This window comes from Anser cygnoides, chromosome 8, assembly GCF_040182565.1.
Source record: "Anser cygnoides isolate HZ-2024a breed goose chromosome 8, Taihu_goose_T2T_genome, whole genome shotgun sequence".
NCBI lineage: Eukaryota > Metazoa > Chordata > Aves > Anseriformes > Anatidae > Anser > Anser cygnoides.
The window spans coordinates 29,044,720-29,066,701 of NC_089880.1; the positions used below are offsets into that span (position 1 = coordinate 29,044,720).

The window sequence follows — 21,982 nt, forward strand, 5'->3', positions numbered from 1 at the left end:
CCTGGGCAGGGCTGAGGAGAAAGCCTGGGAGCAAACGAATGTCGAGTAGGTTAGGGAGCAGCGTATCTCTTCTGCGAGCGGGGAAAGAAGTTATCGAGGGGAAGACTTGCTGCCTGGGAGGCTGGGGAGGGAGGAGGATGCCTGCAGCCTCAGCTTCGGAAACCTTTCCGGAAGGATAAATGCCAGGCTGGAGAATCGCCGACACCACAACAGGAAACACAGGAGATTAAAGGGACAATACCAGAGGAATCCCACCAGCCCTGAGGTTTGCTCCCAGCTCACCCAGAGCCCAGGCGTCCTCCCAGCAGCAGCTCCGGAACAGGGAAGCTGCAGTCAGAGGGAGGGAGAAGCTGTCTGTAAGGTCTGTTAAATAAAAAAAAAAAAAAAAAAAAAAAAGGAAAAAAGAGAGATTATGAGCAATTACACATTTACAATGCCAGTCAAAGAAGCTAATATATCTCCTGCTGAAGTGGCCAGCATGAGAGCTGTGCTAGATGAGATAAGCAGCAAAAATGTACGTTTCTTACTTAAACTAAAAGCTTAGAGGGTACAATAAAACACTGCAGTTCCACCCTGGCTTTAATGAATGGATTTTCCCTTCTTGCACACTGACATACATTTGATATAGTTATTTATCCTATATATTTCTTGCGGCATATTTCCCAGGAGACCTTGTTTATCTCTCTCATAAGTACATGATGGATGTATGGTGCTTTGGATAAATGGTATCACAATCAGATATTTTTATGGATATAGGCAAACTGGGTTATTAACAAAGGAAGGGCAGCGAGGAACCAGTACGCAACAGAAAATAGCAAATGATTGATGACAATACACCTGAGGTTGCAAGGTGCAGGCTCCAGATAACCAGCTAACAGGAGAGGAGATAAGGGCTGTTTCCTACCTCGGGGTCAATGTCACGCTGAGTGCCCAAACGCCTGCGTCCCTTCGAGCCTGCGATTTTACAGCAGCCGAGGATTGCCCACCGGGAGCAGCTCTGAAATTGTCGCCTCCCTTTTCGTCCAGCGCTAATGCAGAGGCACGGGAAGGAAGAAAACATCCGGTCCTACAGAAACCAAAAGAAATGCCGGGTCCTGGCGGATCTGAGAGAGGCTGGCATTTGTTGTGGGGCTGCAATGTACCCAGCACAGTGAGACCTGGAGTCCTGCACTACTGATAGGTAAAGCACAAATGTCCATAATGGTAATAATTGCTGTCTGCATCTCTAGTGCTGTTGATTTACGCAAACATGAGGGTGTTAAAATGAGGTATAAAAGGAAGACAGATCTGCAGGTGTAATTTGCCTTGAAAGCTGGTGGGTTTTTGGGTGCTTACGGGGTTCTGCAGCAAGCACAGCAGAACCCCAAGCTGGCAATGTGGGGACTGCTAACACCTCCACCAGGACTCCCCAGATTGCTTCCAACAACCTCTCTCTGTCTCTGTGTCTATTAGTTTCTCTGTAAAGCAGATTTCTGTTCTGTATGCCCTCAGGGACCTGGGTGGGGATGCCAGGAGCGCTGATATTGCCACTGAGCTCTCCGGCCCCACCACTGCAAGGGCTGGCGGGTAGGCCGCGCGGGTAGGCCGCTGCAGCCAGTAACACAATACAGGGAGGAACAGCTACATTCACCTGACAGGGAGGAATAGGAACCTGGGAATTGATTTAGAAACCCTGTGGCTACAACACAGGGTTACAAGACCCCAGTCACAGCCTAGACCATGTCCCAGCCTCACAGGTCAATGTAAGTGTCTACCTGAGAGGAAAAGGCAGGGAACAAGTGAATCCCGGCTGGAAACCAGGCTGACTGACCCTTTCCTGATGATGTTGGGGGCAGCAGGAGCCGAGATGGTTTTGTGCTGGGAAAGTTGGATGTGGTAGTTACAGCTGACCCAAAATACCATTTCTGGAGCTTCCTAAGCCATGCTGACTATAACGAGTGAAGCACTGGTTTTTACACATAGCAGCAGCGTGGTGTTAACTGCAGATCTGTGGTGAGACACAGGTGACAAAACCTACAACACAGGACTACTGCAGGTTTAAAGAAGCCCATATTGAGATGACACATTTGGACCAGGGTAGGAATGCAATAAGGGGTGCAATAAAGCTCATTGAGACAAGAGCCTTAGCCACGGAAATGGGCTTAACCAGTGCAGAACATGCACACGTCGTGTCTGCAGCCTTCTCCTGCTTTCATACCTGGGTTGTTAATGCAAACTTGCACAGAAAGTGGAAGTGAGAAACACCAATAAAAGACAGTACCAAAATTTAATGTGTACCAAAATGAAACAATAAAAGCTTCAGCATAGTACCTTTTATTACCCTCCAGATCATAATAAATCATTAGTTAGTTAAATCTAAGCACAACATCACAAGGACAAGATAAAGTTATGTCCTTTATGGGAGGCTTCCAGAGCCTACAGGCTCAATGTGCAACCATGCCTGAAATCATACCTCAGGTAGACTATCCTGCTCATCTTGAAGACCGTCAAATCTTTTCTCTCTTCCTCCAAAAAAAAAACCAAACCACCAAACCAAACCAAACAAACAAAACACAACACAGCAAAACAACCAAACCCAACCCCAAATATCCAAACCCAGGCACTGCCATTTCAAAAAATCTGGGCTTTTCTGATCAGGGAGAGCCTTCAGGTTGCTGTATTTGGCTCTGTTTCACTGCTCGTGGCAGCAGCGGACAGATGCACCATGACCATGTGTCAGAGTGCTTTCTCCACCTTGATGGTCAGGAAAGGTGGTCAAATTTACAAAAGCAGCTCTAGTCATCTGAGAAAGTTTCTTAATCCGATCACATCAACGCTTCTCAACAAGGGCAAGCAACTGCACTGCAGTGCACATTCTCACAGGCACCCATGAACCAAACCAAGCTGGTGATCGGGGTTCTCTCTTGCACAGCTTTTGCAGTGCCTCTTTAAAAAGCATCGACAAATACTGCATATAGCATAAGCAGTGACCTTATTGACCATGACCCTGAATGAAGCTTTTCTATCACACAAAAGATATAAGGGTTATACAGTAGATAAGGGAAATGTTTTGGGTTGGCAGCTCAATTACGTAGCCCATTATGACTACAGATCGTGCTTATTTTACATATGCACATATGCAATGTGCTCTTCCTTTCTTAAAGCTGTCACAGAAACCTTGTCAATAAGTGTGGAGGCGGCATGAGGGCTAAAACTAAATGCATGTTCCATTGTTCGGATGTCAGAGAGCCTGAGTCGCTCTTAGAAAAAGTGCATTTAGACAACGTCAGTCTGAGAGAAGAGAAACTGGTGATACCAACCCATCATCACCAGCACTGCTAAAAGCCCTTGGAAGAGTGTTTGACCTTGCTGATGTTAGAAGACTCGCAACATTTAGGAGAAACTTTGCACTGGTTGCACTATTTTCCCCAAACAGAGCTGTCTTTAGTAATTTTAAAGCATGCCCCAACAAATGTCTTTGCAAAAGCCATTAGGCACCAATGAGGTTGTAGGAGGGAAGTCCCTGGAACAATCCCTCTCAGGTGAGTCATGGAACCACACGCGGCATTCAGTACAAGTTCCTCTTTTGTTTGACTCAGCTCGTGATGCATGGCTTCAGGGACAGTAACAAAGGGCAAACCATTCGTTTTGCTTTGACTTTTTTCATAGCAAACTCCCTCCATCTCAGATGTCCTAACCTGAGAGGACTAGCAATGCAACTACTGAAATACAGCCTTTCCCCATCCCAGAAGCATCCCAAAGAACCAGAGCATCTGAGTGGACTGGGGTGCATGTGAGCCTCAGTGTGCCTGCTCTACTTCAGCAATGCGCAGGAGGAAGCTCGCCTCTGCAGTAAGAACACAACTGCTATTCAGTCGTATAACAATGCCTTGGTGTCACCAGACGGCTTCACAATTTGGTTTTCACTCCTTCAAGACAATTTCTGGTATGACAGACAATTTAAGTTAAATACAATAAGTAGGGAAACTGGTGTAGTGAGGCACAGCGGCTTTAAATGTCATGCTAGATACTATCGTGCTCATTGAGATTTAGACTTTAATATGCTGTATTTTGCTCCACATGACACAGCTGTCTTCACAGAAGCTGCATATTAGTGCACATTCTGGCGCACGTAAGATCAAATAGTCTTTTCTCATCTCAAAGAAACATTCAAAAATAAAAGAAACTTAAAATCTACTGCTACTAAATAAGGCAGGAGATCGAGCTCGTCGCAATTAGCCCATTGCAATAGAGACACAGAACAGTATTAAGAACAGTAAGCACATTCAGTTGCATGGGACAACTGAAAAGCATGCCCAAAGGTGTGGTACTCCCAAAGCCTTCAGAATTTTTTCCAACTTCAACGCACGTGGATGAGACCCATAAGCACAGAGAAGCCAACTTAGCAAGCCAGTCAGGTAACATCTTCCCACTCAGTCTGCAACCTGCTCATCGTTTTTGTGCGAGTTCTTAATGATTCCCTCTAGCAATTAACTGTTTCAGCATCTGGCCCTGAGCATGACGAACCCCCGTTTTGTGGCGCAGGGTTGTTGCACTGTCGTTTCCGTGTTCGTTGACCTCCTGAGCATGGAGACCAGCTGGCCCAGCAACCCCAATTTCCATTAATAGCAGTATCTGAAAACGAAAGAACAAGCCAGAAAGGAGTGTCAAAATAAAGCAGCTCTTTCCAAGGGGAGAGCTGTCAGCTTCCATGAATCATATATAAATACAAACAGCTCCGCCCCATCCATACCAACAACAACATACTTGAGTCATTAACAATGAGTGATTGTTTTAAAGACATTTAATTCTCTGTTCAGCATTCCTCGTGTTTGTTCTAACTAACCTTTATTCAGCAAGGACAAGAAAAAAGCATCAATTAGCTTTATATTTTATTGTTGGGTGTTTCCCTCCCTGACCTAGTCCAAGCCCTGCTAAGAAGAGCACTAAATTGTCAGCCACATTTTGAGGTGCCAGGGATAATGTTAGCGTGTTCTTCTTTGGTGAACAACAGCTTGAATATTCAGCTTTCTAACCACTGCTTTGCCTATTACATTGTCTTCTTCTGGACCCTGAGCACGTGAGTGACATAAATTCAGCATCCTAAGAATCACAGAGCCGAACACAGAAGCAACACATAAAAGAAGGAAAGGGGAGTGGGAAAGGAAGTTGTATGTTGACAAGCGGATGGATGCAGTCTTTGGGAGGGTTGGATGTGATTATGTGTGCAGTAAACAGACTGGAAAAAGGTGTAAGTGATTCCACGGTTTCAGGCTGAATGGACTGGCTTAGAAACACCTACAAAATTGACCCTCTGCTTGGTGAAATCTCGGCTTAAAATGTATTTCAGCCTGGCTTGCTTAGGACACAGTCATGCAGAATGAGAGCTGGCTACAAGACTGTAAACAAAGCACAGTGATAAATGCTGTGCATCAAATTGTGGGATGGTGCCAGAGCTCTGGGTGCCTGAGATCTGGGATTATTTAGCATCTAAATTAATGAGCTGGAAGAAGTAAACAAAATGATTAAAGTCACAGATCATCCTAAACTAGAAGGAGTTAAGAACATCAGTCAGAAGACAGCAGTGACACAAAGTGACCAAGAAGCATTAGTAAATGCTTCAAAACAACATAATAAGATTTTAAGATTAAAATGCATGGTAGCATATCTAGAGGAAAACAGTCTGCAACATAGTGGCTGTATCAAAGGGGAAAACTTAGGGAACAGAACTGCTGGAGGAGCCCCGAGGCTTGCCATGGGTTGTAAATCAGGCAGGAGTTCCTATTTTGATGTAATTGCAAGGTGGGTGGGGGTGGCTTGGAACTGCAGAAGTAAAGCCACTTTTGGGCGAGCACCAAGAAATTCAGAATTTTAGAAGAGAGCAGGCAAAGGGTACCTGTCACTTCTGCAGGACCCCAACCTCTTGTGCATGGGGCTGGACAGCCAGCAGCAGGGCTGGGGGCCGCTTACCTCTCCTGTTGGTGATCTCACAGGCAGTGCCGCGGTAGCCAAGGGGACACAAGCACTCACACTCTGTCCCTGAAAGCAAGCAGAGATGTTGGGATTACAGACTTCATTTCAAGTCTCGTTTCCCTGCAGACACCCAGTCCTTTTCAGTCCTCTCCTGGGAGGAAGAAATTACGTCAGCATTTTTCTCTGTTGGTGGAAGTATAAATTAGCAATAAAGCAGGGAAGCTGTGAGTATGCTGCCGCCCCACTTGCCTCTCCAGCAAGTCCCCTGCCCCTCTCCAGAGATGTCTTGGCAGTGTTGGGAGGGGAGCAAACTGTTTGCAGTGGGTGAGGAAGGGTTTGTGCAGGAGGGACACCTGCATAACCCCACTTGAGCTTCCCAGGGCCACAGTACGCTTCCTTCCCACAGCTGGACCCAGGGTGAGAGCTCCCACCTCAGAAAGTAACCGGCATTGAAAGCCTCTCCTTGAGAAGATCCTAAACGAAATGCTAACCTGACTTAGATCCTGAGAAGTTATTTAAACAAGGGTAATCATGAGACAAATCCTCTAAGTGCTACAATCATCTAGCTGGTACCTGAAGCAATTGTTTCTGCGTCAGGCACATTCAGATGATAACGATCCTCATCAGGCCTTCTGGATGCAGATTGGAATTAGGCACTTGAAAAAAATGGTCCCTTTGTTAGAAGCTCTCATCACATCATATATCTCTGTTTAGGCAGTGTGGTTTTCATTCAATTTGATTATTTTTCCCCTTCATTTTTAAATCACAGTCTGCTTACAAAGGAGGACAGCTTCTTATTAGAAATGGGGGGAGGTGATGGTGATAACTGTGCTTGGCACTTATGTAGTGCTTTTCATCTTCAGAACACTTTTACAAACACTAATTAATGCTGAGACAGTAGTCACTTCTCCAGGATGATGGAAGCAATCTTAAAAGCAAAGGAGGAGACATCAAGTTGCTGCTTTTTTTAACACATAATTGAAAGGGGATCAAATTTTTCCATGGAACTGATACAGACGATCACTCCCATTAAAAAGGTGCATTCTGTGACTCTACTGTGTTTACTAAATTGTGGCACTCTACAAATAGACCATCTTCTAAAAAAGCTATTTCATTTCTTTTTTATTACCTGGTAGAGAAATGACAGCAGTAACTAAAGAGCAGATTACTCGCTAAGCTTCCTCCCTCCCCACAAATTCCCTGCTCATTGCTCTCAGAAGCCAGAGAAGAGGCGTGAAATCCTCCTACCTTTCATAAAGGGGGTCCCATTGCCCTGGCATGGAGCGCAGCGACAGGAACTGGTCTCCAGCTGAAACTCATCAAGAGCCCGTCGCAGATTTTCTTTTATTGTGATTGCATTAGCGAAGTCAGTCGGAGTCACCAGCTGGTACAGCGGCTGCACCTAGAGGGAGGGCAGGAGCTGCACTCATTTTGTTGTTCAAGATGGTGCGAGCAACGCATGGCTCCGTGGAAGCACAGCTGGGGAGGGAAATGAAGGCCTTGTGGCACGTGCTCCAGGTTTCCCATTAGCGTTTCATTCAACCTAGTGAACAGCAGCAGCACGAATCCTTGCAGGAGTCTTCCCCTTGGTTTACAGCACCAAAGGCACTGCAAACGCATAAGGAGATTCAACAGCCACACAGTTGAAAAACAGGCAAAGTTTCAGTTTCATTCAATGCTTTCTTACCATTTTCTTGATTTTAACATTTTGAGACCAGATTTGATCAAATTTACTTTTCCTGAATGCTCTCTCACTCCAATTTGAAAAGGACCCCCACCAGACCCACCCACAGAAATCTTCTTCGTTCCTCACACAGCTGCACAGCACAGCCATGGGCATTCGCATTGCACTTTCAGCACAACCACTTCTGCGTTTCAAGGCTGATTTCTCTGCTTATGAAGCCAAGATAAGGGTTTCCACTACCTTCAAAAGGGAGAGGATTGTGATCTTCAAATACAAGCACCACAGATAAGGCCAGTGGTGGAAGATAAGAGTGCACGGCACAGTGAACGTGCTGTAGGAAACAAGGAGGCTTTGGCCTTCTTATTCCTTTTTCTGAGGAGGGGAAGTTAAGGTATCCCTATATATTGGCAGTCATCTGCTAAAGCCAGGGGGATGATGCTGGTGCCTCTCCTCAGACGACACTTCCCAGATTCCCATCCTTGCTGTAGGGATACTTTTTACTGAATTCAGTAAGCATGAATGGTCCCTGTGCTGCTGTTAAGAGTCTCAAACTGCTAGAAGTCGGAGGTTTTAATAAAGAATGCTCATTTCCTGCTGCTGTACGTTCCCTCTTCATCAATTATCTGTGATCCATACTTTGCTTTTTGAATTCAGATCATACATACGAGGAAATACACTAAGAGTGACCTGCCAAGGCCCTTCTGCAGTTGATTTATGAACTGATTTGCTTCAGTTTTCCCTAACTAAGCGTTCCTGGGCTGACTCTGCTGGTATGTTTGATCTTCAAACCCCACAGGGATTCTGGTATGGAAATGAGGGATCACAGACACCAAATCCAAATTACATCCATCTGGGGTTTTCACTGAGCAGCCTGGCCACTGATGCCAGGCCAGACAAAGGATGCCACAATTGGTTGTGGGAGAACTTTCTGGAAATGGGATCTGTGCAGGGCGTTGTGCTCACATTGTCTCCTGCTGGGAAACTTCCCAGTGCATTTCTGAAGCTCTGTCCACTGTGCACCAGGGGCATGGGAAAGAAAAATGCACTGCAGCAAGTACTGGAAGGGCACTGGCAGTATTTCCAGATTACTGATATTTTCTTTGCTTCAGACTGCTTAGAATTCACTTTTTTTTTTTTTAACAGTCAGAATTTTCAATGAGAAACAAGTTCCTTTTACAAATATCAATATTTTTGCCTAAAATTAATTTCACAATGAAGACCAATAATAATAACAAAACCAATTTCCACCTCTGACAGTCCAAACTCCTGCTTTAAAAGGATGTTTTCCTCTGCCTATGGTATTCAATCAATATTCTCTCAGAAGGAGCTTATTTTGACATTAAAAACAATGAGGCAGAATCATTACATGCTTCTGCTCACTTTTCACTTTTACAGCACTTTGCATTTCTAAAACTCTTTGGGATCAAAAACCCTTGACCCTTCAAAACCCAGGGCATGTTTTTATTTAGCTAATCTGCACAAACATCCAAATATGTATGGTGAACTTGACCTCCTGAACCAGAGAGAATTGTTGCTAAATAGTCACTGATACTCATGGAAGACAAGAAATTTCAAGCAAAAGAAGTCCTTATAAAATATATGCTGACAAGTGATACACTGGAAAAAGAGGAAGTGGAAAGTCTTACCTGCTAGGTGGGCAATAAGCAATCACATCGGCATGGACAACTTACGAAGGGTAAAAGCTGTTTACTTCACTTCCTTTCAGCTACACCACACTTTTTAATGCATCACAACTTTGATTTCCTGATCACCCATTCTCAGAGCAATGATGCTACACCATATAGTTCTATCAGTTGCCCTAGAAATTGCCCTTTTTTAAAAAAAAAAAATCGCATTTTTTCAAACACAGAGCTCTCTGAGGCACTCAGCTAAGTGAGGCTGAATGAAGCAAAGCATACAGTACCTTTAGCTGTATGATTTCAGGGTTGTACTGTACAGCATCTCCCCACTCCTGCATTAGCGTGGCAGTCGGCAGGCTTCTGTAGGCCAGTGCAGTAATGTGTTCGCTTGCTCCACCACGAACGAGGGCGATGAAATCTTCCACGTACTGCTTTTTGGCGGTGCTGTCTGCAAAAAAATGCATTCAGAAAGCAGTCAGCTTTGCACAGTTATTTCTTTGGGGACTGAAATGGGACATAAGCTCACAGCAAAGCACCTCTGGAAATGACCCATCCCGCTGAGAGAAGGCAAAGGAGAAAGGCCACGGGTGCTTCACACCTGCAGCCTGGTTTCCTACACTGTGTGTCCTGTGCCTCTCCTGCTGCCTTGCAGCAATACCCCCAATCCTCCTGTCCTTTACACCTGCCCCCTCAATTTCTTCCCTCGGGTGGCCAGCTGTAATGCTTGGAAGTTCTTCCACAGCCTGAAGCTTCTCTCCACCACGATGGAAGAAAAGATTTTTCACTGTGACATAGGCTAGAAATGAAATCACCAAAGTGTTTCTTGCTTACCTCCGATCTCCTTTAAAAGGGCATTACAGCCTTCTACGTTTATTCCAAGACTCAAGCGGACATCTTTAATAGTTCCACCAATTTTAAAGCCATGCTGTGCGCATTTCTGGACATCGCTCAAAGTATAACCTTAAATAAACAGCAAAAGATTGCAGTGTTTTAATAAAATAGCCCCTTTTTTATGTCCTTATATGCAGAAAATATAAGTTGATACATGATTTTTCTTTGGTAAAAAAGATGAAGCCTTCTTTGGGATAATTAACAGATTTCATGGTCTTCCCACACATCTGATATTGGGGTTGATCCAGTACAGCCCTTATTAATGCTTATAGTCCATATGCAATTAAGGTAGGAACCATTGTTTTATGACATCCTGGCACAGCATCAGGTACAATCAGTCCTCTCTACTGCCATCTTTCCCACAGACGAGGGAGCACTACTACCCTGAGCTCTACTGCAGGCTCCTGATCTAGTTCTGCAGATACTGCCAGGCAGCATTTGCAAACAACATGCAAATGCAAACAACAATATACATTAGTTCAACACAAGTTTGCTCATGACGGACCCACGCCAACGTCTCAGAAATTGCTGTTTTTTTGAATATCTGAAATCTGAATCTGAAGTCTGTCTCTCTGGGCCATACCTGCTACAGCCCTAGCTAGCACATTCCTAGCCAGCAGAAGAGCAAACAGACCAAGTGCCGCACAAAGCAGAGTCCACTAAATGCTTTCACAAATAGACAGCGAAGGCAGTTCCTCACTCTCATGCCAATGAATAAATAAGAGAGTGCAGCTATTGATTAATGTCACACAGCTCTCTCTACCCTACACAACAATCATCATTTCTTGCAAAAAAGGAAGCCAGAGTCAAAGAGCACGAGCAGTGTCAGGCACAAGAGTCACCCAGCAAATTATTTACTGTTTCCTACATGCTGGAAAAGCTCTCGAGGCTAAAGGTGTTTCAAAACTGCCATTTGAAAGGCAATGGGAAAAGAGCTTAGGCGAAGGTTTTCAAAGCTAACAAAGGCATTAAGCTACATGACTCTCATTCATCTCAACATCGTGTCAGCCCCCTGAATGCGTAGTCTAAAACACTTGCCCCAGGGCCCTTTTTGTGAACTGGCAGCACCCACAGCTTGAGAGCTCTACGAAGCCCACGATGCTGAGCATTCTTTGAAAACCAGGTGCTTTATTCACTGCCATGAAACACTGCTACTCCCGTATTTCCTACGGGCTATCTTTGAGATGTTGTTGGCTCCTTCTTCCACAGCCTCTCTTTTCTGTCCTCAGATCTGAACCATCACTGGGTACCTGGAGAGGGATTTTCCCACTGAAAAGCCAGGTCTGGCCTTTTCACAAGCTTCATATGCACGTACCTGCCTTTTGGAGCTCATTACTGTTCAAGACTAAAGTATATTCGTAGATGCCACCGATGGTAGCCTCGGTGATGTAGTGTGTCCCGTAGTCTCTGTACAGCTCTCTGTACTCCCCGTAGCTGTACTCCAGTGGGAGCTGATGGAGTCTCTGCAGGAACTCGTAATGCAGCATCAGGGCTCGGGGCTTCAGCTTATAAGTGGCAACAGTCAGCTCAGAACGGGCGTGAATGAATTTGCTGGACTACATGGCATACAGAAACACAGGAGAATCCAGAAGTGAGCATCGTCGTTCTTGCCACAACGTGCAGGTATTTGCCATTACATAGTTATACTGGTCAGCACTTATCAATTTAACAATTTTCAACTGGAAATATTTTAATTTAGTAAAACCAAGCCTTTTAGTAGTAAAGTTTCTGAAAATCGGGATTCTGACAAGGACTGGAGAGAGGAGAAGGACGAAAGGGGGACACCCAATACAAAGAGGTGACGGCTCAGGTGTTCAACTTCAACAAGGGAAAAGCCAGGATCAAGACTCTGCTCTGACAGATGCAAGGACACAAACAGCATCCCAACAGAGTGCTCTACCTGTAATACTGTTGACCAGCCTTTGCTTCCACAGACTTTCTCGTGAAAAAGCTGAACAACTGAAATCATGATGATTTATACATGAGTCAGTAATTCTCTGGCTGATCCAAATTAATATTTATATTTGTCTTACAGAGAATATGCTATCACCAAAACTCCACGGAAAGAGGAAAACACAAACACTTGCATACATGCGCATTTGTATGTATTTGTGTAAATATGTGTGTGTGGGTATATATTATATCTCCCCTTCCTGGCATAAATGTCAGGAGCTGAGGTCTTTTGTTATGTCCAAAGAATTTGTGTCCAGTTTGGGCCAGCAGGAATACCACATCAAAGGCATTTCAACATAGAACTCTGTAGCTTAAATAATAAAATAAGGACTTAGTACAGGGTTTCTTTCTGGATATCACTGCAAATGCTTCTCATATACCTCTGATCTTGTCATGGGAAATGTCACTTTGCAGGAAGCAAATGCAAGTTTAATAGCAACAAGGAATACCCTGCCATTGCTGAGCGCACTGTATACTGAGGGAAGAGACATAGATCAGCAGTACTATTAAACCACTGACAAGAGCTAGGTTTGTTTACAGCAATAACAGATGAAAAGAAGAAATCAAATGATGTTGCACACAGCCTCAGAATGAATCTCATAAAGCAGTCCTAGGAGTTATAGATTAAAGCATCTCCAGCCAGCTTAAAGTGTGCATCAGATCACAGCTGTGACCACATCTCTGAAGATGAGGCTGGAACTGACTGTGCCGTCTGTATTTTGTGGTGTGTGTGTCCTTATCTGATGAATGATGTATTCAGCAGATAGATCACATCAACTGAAGTAAAATGGCATGTGTTAGTCTATAATTAAACCCACAGAAGGCCTGCTAGCAGTTTTCATTCCATGTTATTGTCAAGGCTGCCTACAGCAGAATAGGTTGGCTTCGCTGTTTGCATTATCACTTACCCAGGTGACAGCTCCTGCCTTGCTGAAGCCACCTAAACGAGGAATGGCCCTTCATGTGTGACATGCTATCCTGTAGCAAACACACAGACAACAGCTGTCCACACCACAGAGTGTTTTCTGGACCGTCTACAGGTGCAGAAATCCTGGAACTGCAGAAAATCCTATTTGCCCCTTTTTTCACCCAACATTTCTCCATTACTCAGTGTAACCCACCCATGGGGCAGGGGGAACCCTGGACTCCCGGGTTCATTAGCTAAACCCCAGTTTTACCTGTACAGATTGCCTCTGCTGGTTGCACCCACGTGGAGACCCTGCTCAGGGTCCCATTTGTCCATCTCCTACCAGCATGTTTACTGCAGGGAGGGGAGGCCTTCTGCACCTGCTTCTTAGTTTCATTTTTTGCAAGTGATTTCACCCCAAACACCCAAGTGTGGATACCCAGCAGTAGACTGGACAGACTGTACATGATTGTGGCTAATTTTAAAGGTTGGCAGCCTGGTTCCTGGCAGGTCTGTGAATAGAAAAGCTCCTGGGTGCTGCAAACACAAACCAAGGTGTTGTGGCTTTATAAACACTTGACCAATACAAACTGCAAAATCCAATCGGGGGAAAGATTTCATTCATCCTAGTCATGGCTGCTGACCTGACGATGGGGATGAAATCAACAGACACACAAATACAGAAAACGTGTTAGCAGAGAATTAAGCGGAGCAGTGCTTACTGTTGAAGAAAAGCTTTTCATCCTTTGAATGAACTTCTTGAACCTGTTGTCATTTTGACTGTAACCAATTTCAAACAGTCCGAATATATTTATACCGAAGCCGAAGCTAGACTGAGAAAGTTTTTGCCTGAGGACATTTCTTTCATAACTTGAGTAGGAGTCATATTCAGTCATTGTAAATTCATATTTGCCTTTGGTCTAAACAGAAAGCAAAAACAACACATTTTATTTCCTGCGTAGTGATCGTATACCTGAAGCATGGAAAGGGAGAACAGATACAAATGTACTTGTGAATTAATGCTTGCACTTTGAAGATGAAAAGCTTTGTATAATTGCAAAGCATTACTATTATTAACACTACTTCTTCAGGAATACCTGATTTACAGCAGCAGGGAAGCTACTATCTCCTCCATACTGCACGGACCTCGGGCCTTTACTGAATATGTCAATCTTACGCAAAGAAGGTGAAACATGGGCAGCAATGGAAGTAGAAACCCTGAGAGGAAAAGGTTTCCTGATGGACAACAGTCAAAAAGGCCTAGGCTTTGCAGTGGGAAGGTTCAAGGGAACTTTGCCATCTATTCCAGTGCACACAGATCTTAATATAAAGGCACCGTTCCAAGTCCATCTACTGCATGGGTTATTAACCTAAAAGTAGGGCTAAACTCAGTCTCATCCCATTTGATTGCATGAGTTTCGAAATTCCTTAAAAATAATTTAGTAATGAAACTTGATCAGTATTTTGCACTAAATGTATTGGAATATACTTATGTATGCTTAGCTGCAGAAGAATCTGACACGTACCTCTGGCACATAGCTTTCTACATTGTATGGTTTTCTGAATCTTGTGTCCACAATATAATGGGGAGAACATCCCCCAGCATAGTACCTGTGATCAAGAACTAATCCTTCCAAGTTTTTAGTGAAGATATTTAACCTGTATATGAAGCATAACAGCAAAATATTAAATTTACCATCGATTTAGGGGTACACATCAAATGGGTTGGGTGAGAAAGGCAACAGGGTTTTTTGTTTGGCTGACAGCTCTTTGTTGCATACTTCTTTATCCTGAAACCCCAACAGAAAACTCTGTCTCTTCCACTGTTTGATCAGCCCAAACCCTCCAAAAAACCTCAATGCCTAACAAACAAACAAAAGACAGAGACAAATGTTGACACTTTGCTGAATATGATATCAATTACAGAAAGGCAGTTTTATCTACCCAACTAGGAATAACACTGGGAGAATAATGCCTATGTCATCAGTCCAGACTAATTTTTAATTGACATTTTCTTTGTTCTAGTTTATCAGTCATAATCTTTGCTGTGTTGGTCAACCACAGGTCAGTGGACAAGAAGTAAAAATTGTCAGGGAATAAGATCTAGGTAGCCAAGCAATCCTTTAACAGCTCCTTGAAGTCACTGGGAAGCTTTACTTTGACTACAAGAGATGAAGGACAGTGACCTGTGCCCAGGAAGGATGCAGCACTGCAACCTTTTTTCATGGAGTAATTTAACCAGGCTCACTGCTTTTCCCACTGCTGCTGGTGGGTTAGTTGCAGTAAAAACCTTTCTGTTACTCACTGTCAGGACAGCCTAACAGCACCCCTGTGGCACACAGATGAGGACATGCTACTCATCTCCAAAATTCATCATCAAATAGTAATGAGTCATTAGAGGACACCCCCTCCCCCCAAAAAATAAGTTACTATAGTCCATGTTGTGTTCCCATTACTGTTCCAGGCCTCTGCTAGACCTGCCTCTCCTTGTTTTGGGGAGAGAAACTTGCATGATAATGACACCGAAGCTGTAAAATATTAACTCTAATTTTAGAACAAACTGAGAAGGAGGGAAGTCCACTAAAAGCAAATTACTGAGCAATTGTAGCTTCAAAGAGATGAGAAGCATGTTCCCATAATTGTCCAACATTATTTTAAATTTTGATTAAACTCAGAAGTACAAAGCATTAGCAATGACATGAACAGCAGCCATATCTCCTGAGAGTAAGTAGGAAATTATCATTTTCCCACAATGTTTTTCTTTCTTTTTTTTTTTTTAAGTAAAAAGCATTTTTTTTCCTGCAGAATTAAAAAAAAAAAAAAAAAGACTTTTCACACAGTATGATCTTACAGAAAGTTGCCGCAGTCTTAGCCAGTAAAAGATGAATGAGTTGAGATGCGGATTTGAATCCGCACAAAGCTGGGGCTTGCTAACATGCAAGCAATACAATACAATACACTGTGCAACAATACAACTCCATAGACTGGTTCAGATTTTAGGCAACCCAAGATGCTGGTTTAAGACACTTGTGCAAAAAAAAAAAAAAAAAAAAGGAACACTGAATCTCTCTCACTGATTGATTTAATTGCAAATACCTGTAGACACAAGGGAAGTGTTTGGTGTTTACACTTCTCTTTTCACTCCCCAGGTTTTGGCAATACAAAGAGCACACTGCAGCTCTTGCAGTAGCCATTTGCAGGCTGAGCTGATGCACTCTGCAGGGTGCACATGTACTCCTGGGTACACCTGGGACTTTACTCACCATGTCTCTCCCAGAAAGACTCACACAACACACAGTCAATAAGGATTTTCCCACAGGGCTTTGGATCAGGACTCCAAATGCTGTGTGACTGTAACTCCTGGCTACAGCAACGGCTACAGCTTTTCTTGGGTCAGCGTTTGTGGCTGAAGCCATTACCCTTATATAAAACGTCTCATGAAGATCACGGACTTACCCTTTTGCCAGATTCTCTATTCCCCAGTATTGTTCCATCTTCCGGTCACATTTCTGAAACACTTTTTTGCAGTTTTTTTCATCTGACTGGTCTCCACAGTCATCATCCCCATTACAAAGCAGCCTCCGCATAATGCATCTCCCTAGGTTGCAATATGTACATTACTCAGAAAACAATCTATTGTCATGCTTAGTGGTAATAGTGCAATATCACAGTCCCCCAGCTCAGAGGCTAGAAGAAAAATAGAAGACTCTTGTAGTATATGGTTCAAAACTACCTGGAAAATATTTCATAGAATCATAGAATCGTTCAGGTTGAAAAAGACCTTTAAGATTATCAAGTCCAGCTGTTAACCTAGCACTGTCAAGTCTACCACCAAACCATGTCCCCATTCACCACATCTTTTAAATACGTCCAGGGATGGTGGCTCAACCACTTCCATGAGCCTCTGATTTTTAATACCAAATTCCATTTACTCAATTTTGCTCAAAACTTTCAAAATCTTATAATGACTTTTTCAATCTAAGGTTAAAAAAAATCAACAACGAAATAAGTATAAAAAAAGGTTAGAATATTTTATGAAAAAAACATTACGTTGGAGATTGCTCTGCAGACAGGACGTGGTATTACTTTTTATTTTCTCTTCCCATGTCCATCATTACTGAATTCTTGTTTTTCAATCTCATCAAAACACACACGTTGGGTACAAGACTGGATCAGCAGTTCTTCTCCTTTACCCCTGAGCAGCAAAATGGAGCCCAGCAGCTTTGCCCCATCTCCTGTACTGACCTCCCCTCTGCCACAGTGCCCTGCTCCCTGCACTCTTTCTCCTCACTGCCAGGAAGCAGGCACAAAGCAGAGGCTGTCCAAATTCTGGACATGGCTAACACCTGCCTTGCTTTCCTACACTCTTTGGAGAGTCCCCGACTAATTAGTCATTCACATGGATGGAGAGAAAGGCCACATGGACCACCATAATAACTTGTTGTGCTCTTGGGTATGCGATGCTTGGTACGTGTTCTGCTGTTGCCATCGTAACCACCTGTGCTATGGATTTTGCTGATATTATATCAGTAGCTTTTAACTTCTATTTGGATTTTTTTTTGGAGATTTTAAAGACATGCTTTAGACTGGCAGATGTTGACTATTATAGAGTCACTCAAAATCACTCATGCAAACACACCACAAGCATAGATGGGCCAGGGTCAACATCTGACATCTCTTTAGCCTGGCAAACGCACGTAGAAGAAGAAAGTTGAGTGTGGTGATGTCAGAGATGTCACCATGCAGTGAATCCTTACCTGTAACTGCACATACAAAACCTTCACATCTGACTTTATTTCTGCAAGGATTATTCGTAACACAGTCTTCAGTTTCTTTGTCAGAGTAATCACACGGCTCTCCATTGAACTGAGAAGGTTGTTCCAGGCGGGCAAACCTGTACTGTGATGAAATAACAGAATATTGACTGGAGCGTACAGAAATTGTGAATTTTATGGTTCCCTAGTTCAAAAACAAACTTTGTGCTGGGGAGATCTAAGAGCAGAGTGATTAAAAAAAAGTGTAGGCAAAGAAGCGTGACACTGCTAACACACCTCATTTCAAATGTTTCTGATCTGGGACAGTTTAAATTTTACTAAGTAAGGTCTGAGAACTGGAAGGGATAATGGAAAGTTTGCTTTTATATGACAGTTTGTTTAAATGTGCCTGACAGGGGAGTGCAGGCATTTGCAAGAGTAAGGAAGGATTCAGTTACATCTCCTCTCTTTCAATTAGCGCTGGTAACGACATCCCTTGTTATTTTCTGTCAGTGTATTTACTTGGCCCTCTATATCATTAGGGATTTTTTTTCCGCCTACAACACTGCTGTGAAGCAGTCAATTACTCCGTCCAATATGTTAGCCCTCCTTTTTTTTTTTCTTTCCCCAGCTTTTAAGATTAACTATTTGATACAAAGCTTCACTCTTCCCAACTCACTTCACTGGTTATTCCTGGTTAAGCCTGTAACACTTCTCCAGCTTGTTAGCAGAGCTCCCTCTAGCAACGAGGATTTTGCTGTTCATGCTACCGGGGTCATTACCTTCATCTGATGGGCTTCGCTGGTAGGGAACGTTTGTTGGCAGACTACAAAAAGCGACAGGCACTGATTGTTCCAAGGTCCTACAGGGGACCATCAGTGGGACGGTGCCTTCTCGGGCTTTGTGCCTTGGCCACAAGCACTCACCCTTTTCTTCTGGCAGGGATCACACTTGCTCCACGAGGACCAGGTGGAGAGGATGCAGTCCCGTGGCCGCGGCACATCTCCTGCGGACCGGGGCCGCCTGCTGTTGGCCACGCTGCTGTTGGTGCCGCCCAGCCCCAGGGGCTCCTTACCACCACTGCGTTCAACAACACGAGAGCTTCAGCGGGTGAAAACAACGAGGCCAGAACAACCCAGCCTCTGCCTGTGCAAAACTACATGCCGAAGAGGATTAACGTCTGTTAGACTGCACCACATGGGAAACACAACCCTCGTCCCAGCAGCCTGGGCATCATCTCAAGCTGCTCGAGCCCTACAAAATAACCCAGCAAAGTGGCCAGCAGGAAAATCTGCACCACCGGCTCCTGCCCTTGTCCCCCTGCTCTTGCTATACCCGGTCCCTGGCTGCTGTACGTGATGAATAGCTCCAGGGCCAGGCACCCCACAACAAACACCAGCTGCAATGCAAAGGACAGCTTACACGCACTCCGTATTTTTGAAAACCAGGCTTAAGTGCCTCCCTTTGCCAAGCAGGTGATTTTTTCTCAAGCTGGGCAAAACTATTATCTATTCTCAGTTCTCAATAGAGTCATTAACCCATTAATCCCATTCATCCCAGTGATGAATCTGAACCCCAAGCGTGAGTCTCCACTCTTCTGCCCCACCATATACAACTGTCTCCAAGGTTTCCATGATGCTGCAGCCAAAATGTTGCCTTCTCTTTCAGCAGATTCACTATTTCTGATTAAATCCTCGTTCCAGACAAATGGCTTCCTTGTAGCACCTAATCTAAGTGGGAAAGCTCAAATAAAATATTGACAGTGAGTTTCTTTTCATACCGCTTTGACAACCAAACTACCTCTGCTGTGTTCCCAGCTCCTCCGCCAACACAAGGAATAGCACCAGCTGAAGCTGTATGATTTACTGCCTGACAAGGGGCTCTCATTACTGCGTATTAAAAAATCACATGGAATAAAGGAATTACAAAAACTCATCAGCTCACTGAGGCATGAATTCAGAGCTCAAAGTTCAGAGAACAGTGGAAAAATGCAGTTAGACCATAAGTATTACAGACACTGATCGACTGCAGCCCCTTGAAAGAGCAAAATCTATTAAGCTGATAGAGAAAGAAACAAGTATCAGGCAGATTTTTGCCATTTATGTACTCAAAGAAAATGAAACCTCTTCCTTCTAGCACACTTTTGGGCAGCTGGCACATCAGGAGGTTTAACGTTGCAAACACAACTCTCCATTACAATGCGACCGGGGCAATTTGTCGTACCAGATTTATCAGATGGGATTACTTTTCCCAAGTCAGACACAACGCACTACGTTAACTTCCAAACAATGTCTTTTACTATTCATTAGAAACACAGAAATAGCTCAAGACAGCAATTACGCCCCATAGAAAGTAAAAGCAGGCAGTTGGTGCTGATTTTCCCAGTTTTATCATATCACCCCAAGGACATCCCTTCAGAAAAGTTCACTTACCCAAAGCAATGAACATTTAGGAAGCCGAGTATGGCACAAAGCAGCAGCAGTTTGACGGGGTACAGAGCAAATGCTGTCTGTACCGTACTCATCATGCCAATGTACTGTCGGTGATTCAAAACCACCACCGCTCCACTCCCAGTCTGCAGGAGGATTTGAAAACGGTTCGAGCAGAAAAGGACGAACTGCTGGCTCGTTGGATTTCCACACAGTAAACAGCAGATGACCCACCACCTGGCAAATCTGCAAGGTAAACTTTGTAATTGTTAACACACAGCTTTCTGCAGGCAAGTGGGAAGAAAGCAGAGATCCGTCCCGAAGCAATTTACACTTTCATTTGCAATGCTCCTTTCAAGAGGCAGAAATAAATGAATATTTCAACAAATGAATTACTCAAATCTTGGCAAAAAGGAAGCAGTAAGTGAACCAAAGCCAGCTCTCTAGGCGTAGACTGCGAAATCATCCATCTATTTCTGCTTTTAATGCCTGTTTGTCTCCCGGAGGAAGGCCGGGCAGTTCCTCTGCCTGCACACAGATCCTGGGCACTACCTCTCACCGGGGCTTGGGCCTTTCCCCAAAATGCCCAAAGCCCTGAGGCCACGGGCATGGGACCTGACAGGGTATTGACCTACGTGGGCATAAATAGGGCAGGGAATTCACCAAGGGCTGCCTCCCAGCAGCTCAGTCATGCTTTCAGAGGCAGATCGGGATCCTCAAAACCTTACTGAGTATTTCTTCAGTTGCTTGTTGAGGCACAGGCCCGCTGCTTCTCAGTTCGGGTATGGCTCTCTTTGACTCTTGAGACACAAAGGCCTTCCTCTTCAACCTACCACAAGCATTTTGGAGGGTAAAAGTTCTCCAAATCTGCATTTCCCTGTGCAAAATGATGTATATCGTCGTTTTCCCAGCCTCCCTCTGGCTGACCAAGCAGAGGGGTTCTCTGAGGAGACGCGGCCCTGCCCTGTGGCCTTCGCACCACAGTCTCTTGCCCTGGGCCAAGGATCTGATTGCTCCGATGACAAAAGGAATAAATTAATTTTAAATTGCTCATTAAGGGAATGATAGATGCTGTACATAAAATTAATCATATTCACTGACACAAACCCAAACCAACCTCGGTGTAATGACCTGGACAAGTGTGGCACCTTTTAAATGTGTTGTACTCACCTCACAGATGGTACCGTCTCTGAAAAAGAAGTAACTGGCTGCTGCTTTTTTAGTTTGGCAACTTGATGATAACCATTTAACACAGAGAAGCACATTAACTCATACATTAACAAAGTCCAGTAGGAATTTGACCAGAACAGGAGGATTGTTGTTCAGGCAGCCGGTTTCTCAGAGTGTTACTGAACACAGTCAGTGACTAGCTGCCCTGTCATCTCCGGAGATGGAGGACAAAGTATTAGGAAAGATGGCTGAGACTGGCTTTTTGTTTGCCTTTTTTGCCTTACTTTTTGTGTGTGTCAAATGACTTTGACCCCAGACTAAGACGAAGGTGTGTCTATTTGATACAGCTTGCTCAACCTTTGACATGATTGATTTTACTGTTAATTATTTATGCACGACAGAAAAAAAAAAAAAACAAAACCAAAAAACACAAAACAACCACTTACAGGAAAGACCTCTCCATCTGCAGGACCCTTGCTGGCTGAGAAATGCAGTACAAATCCAATATTGCAATAGCAGCAAGAGAGAAGCTAAGATTGAAAGCACAGAGCACACTCTGTGTTTTACTGCAAACCACGGTAGTGCCACAGTTTGTGAAGACC

General features: G+C 44.0%; 1 protein-coding gene across 3 annotated transcripts; it reads right to left on the minus strand.

Annotated features, from left to right (window-relative positions):
- C8B (complement C8 beta chain) lies at positions 1-21,686 on the minus strand. Of its 3 annotated transcripts, XR_010833323.1 has the most exons (14): positions 20,214-21,686; positions 18,708-18,861; positions 17,785-17,926; positions 16,484-16,625; positions 14,554-14,686; positions 13,750-13,947; positions 11,483-11,723; positions 10,108-10,236; positions 9,561-9,724; positions 7,201-7,354; positions 5,950-6,018; positions 905-4,614; positions 283-363; positions 1-187 (listed from the first exon to the last, which is right to left on the minus strand). XR_010833323.1 is itself a non-coding variant. In XM_067001654.1 (12 exons), the coding sequence occupies exons 1-12, from the start codon at positions 20,306-20,308 to the stop codon at positions 4,463-4,465; spliced, it is 1,773 nt and encodes a 590-aa protein (XP_066857755.1). In that variant the 5' UTR covers positions 20,309-21,686; the 3' UTR covers positions 772-4,462. The 3 variants fall into 3 exon arrangements, 1 of the variants encoding a protein (XP_066857755.1); XR_010833322.1 differs by having other exon boundaries at positions 1-363; XM_067001654.1 differs by lacking the exons at positions 1-187; positions 283-363 and having other exon boundaries at positions 772-4,614.
- Positions 21,687-21,982: the final 296 nt, after the last annotated feature.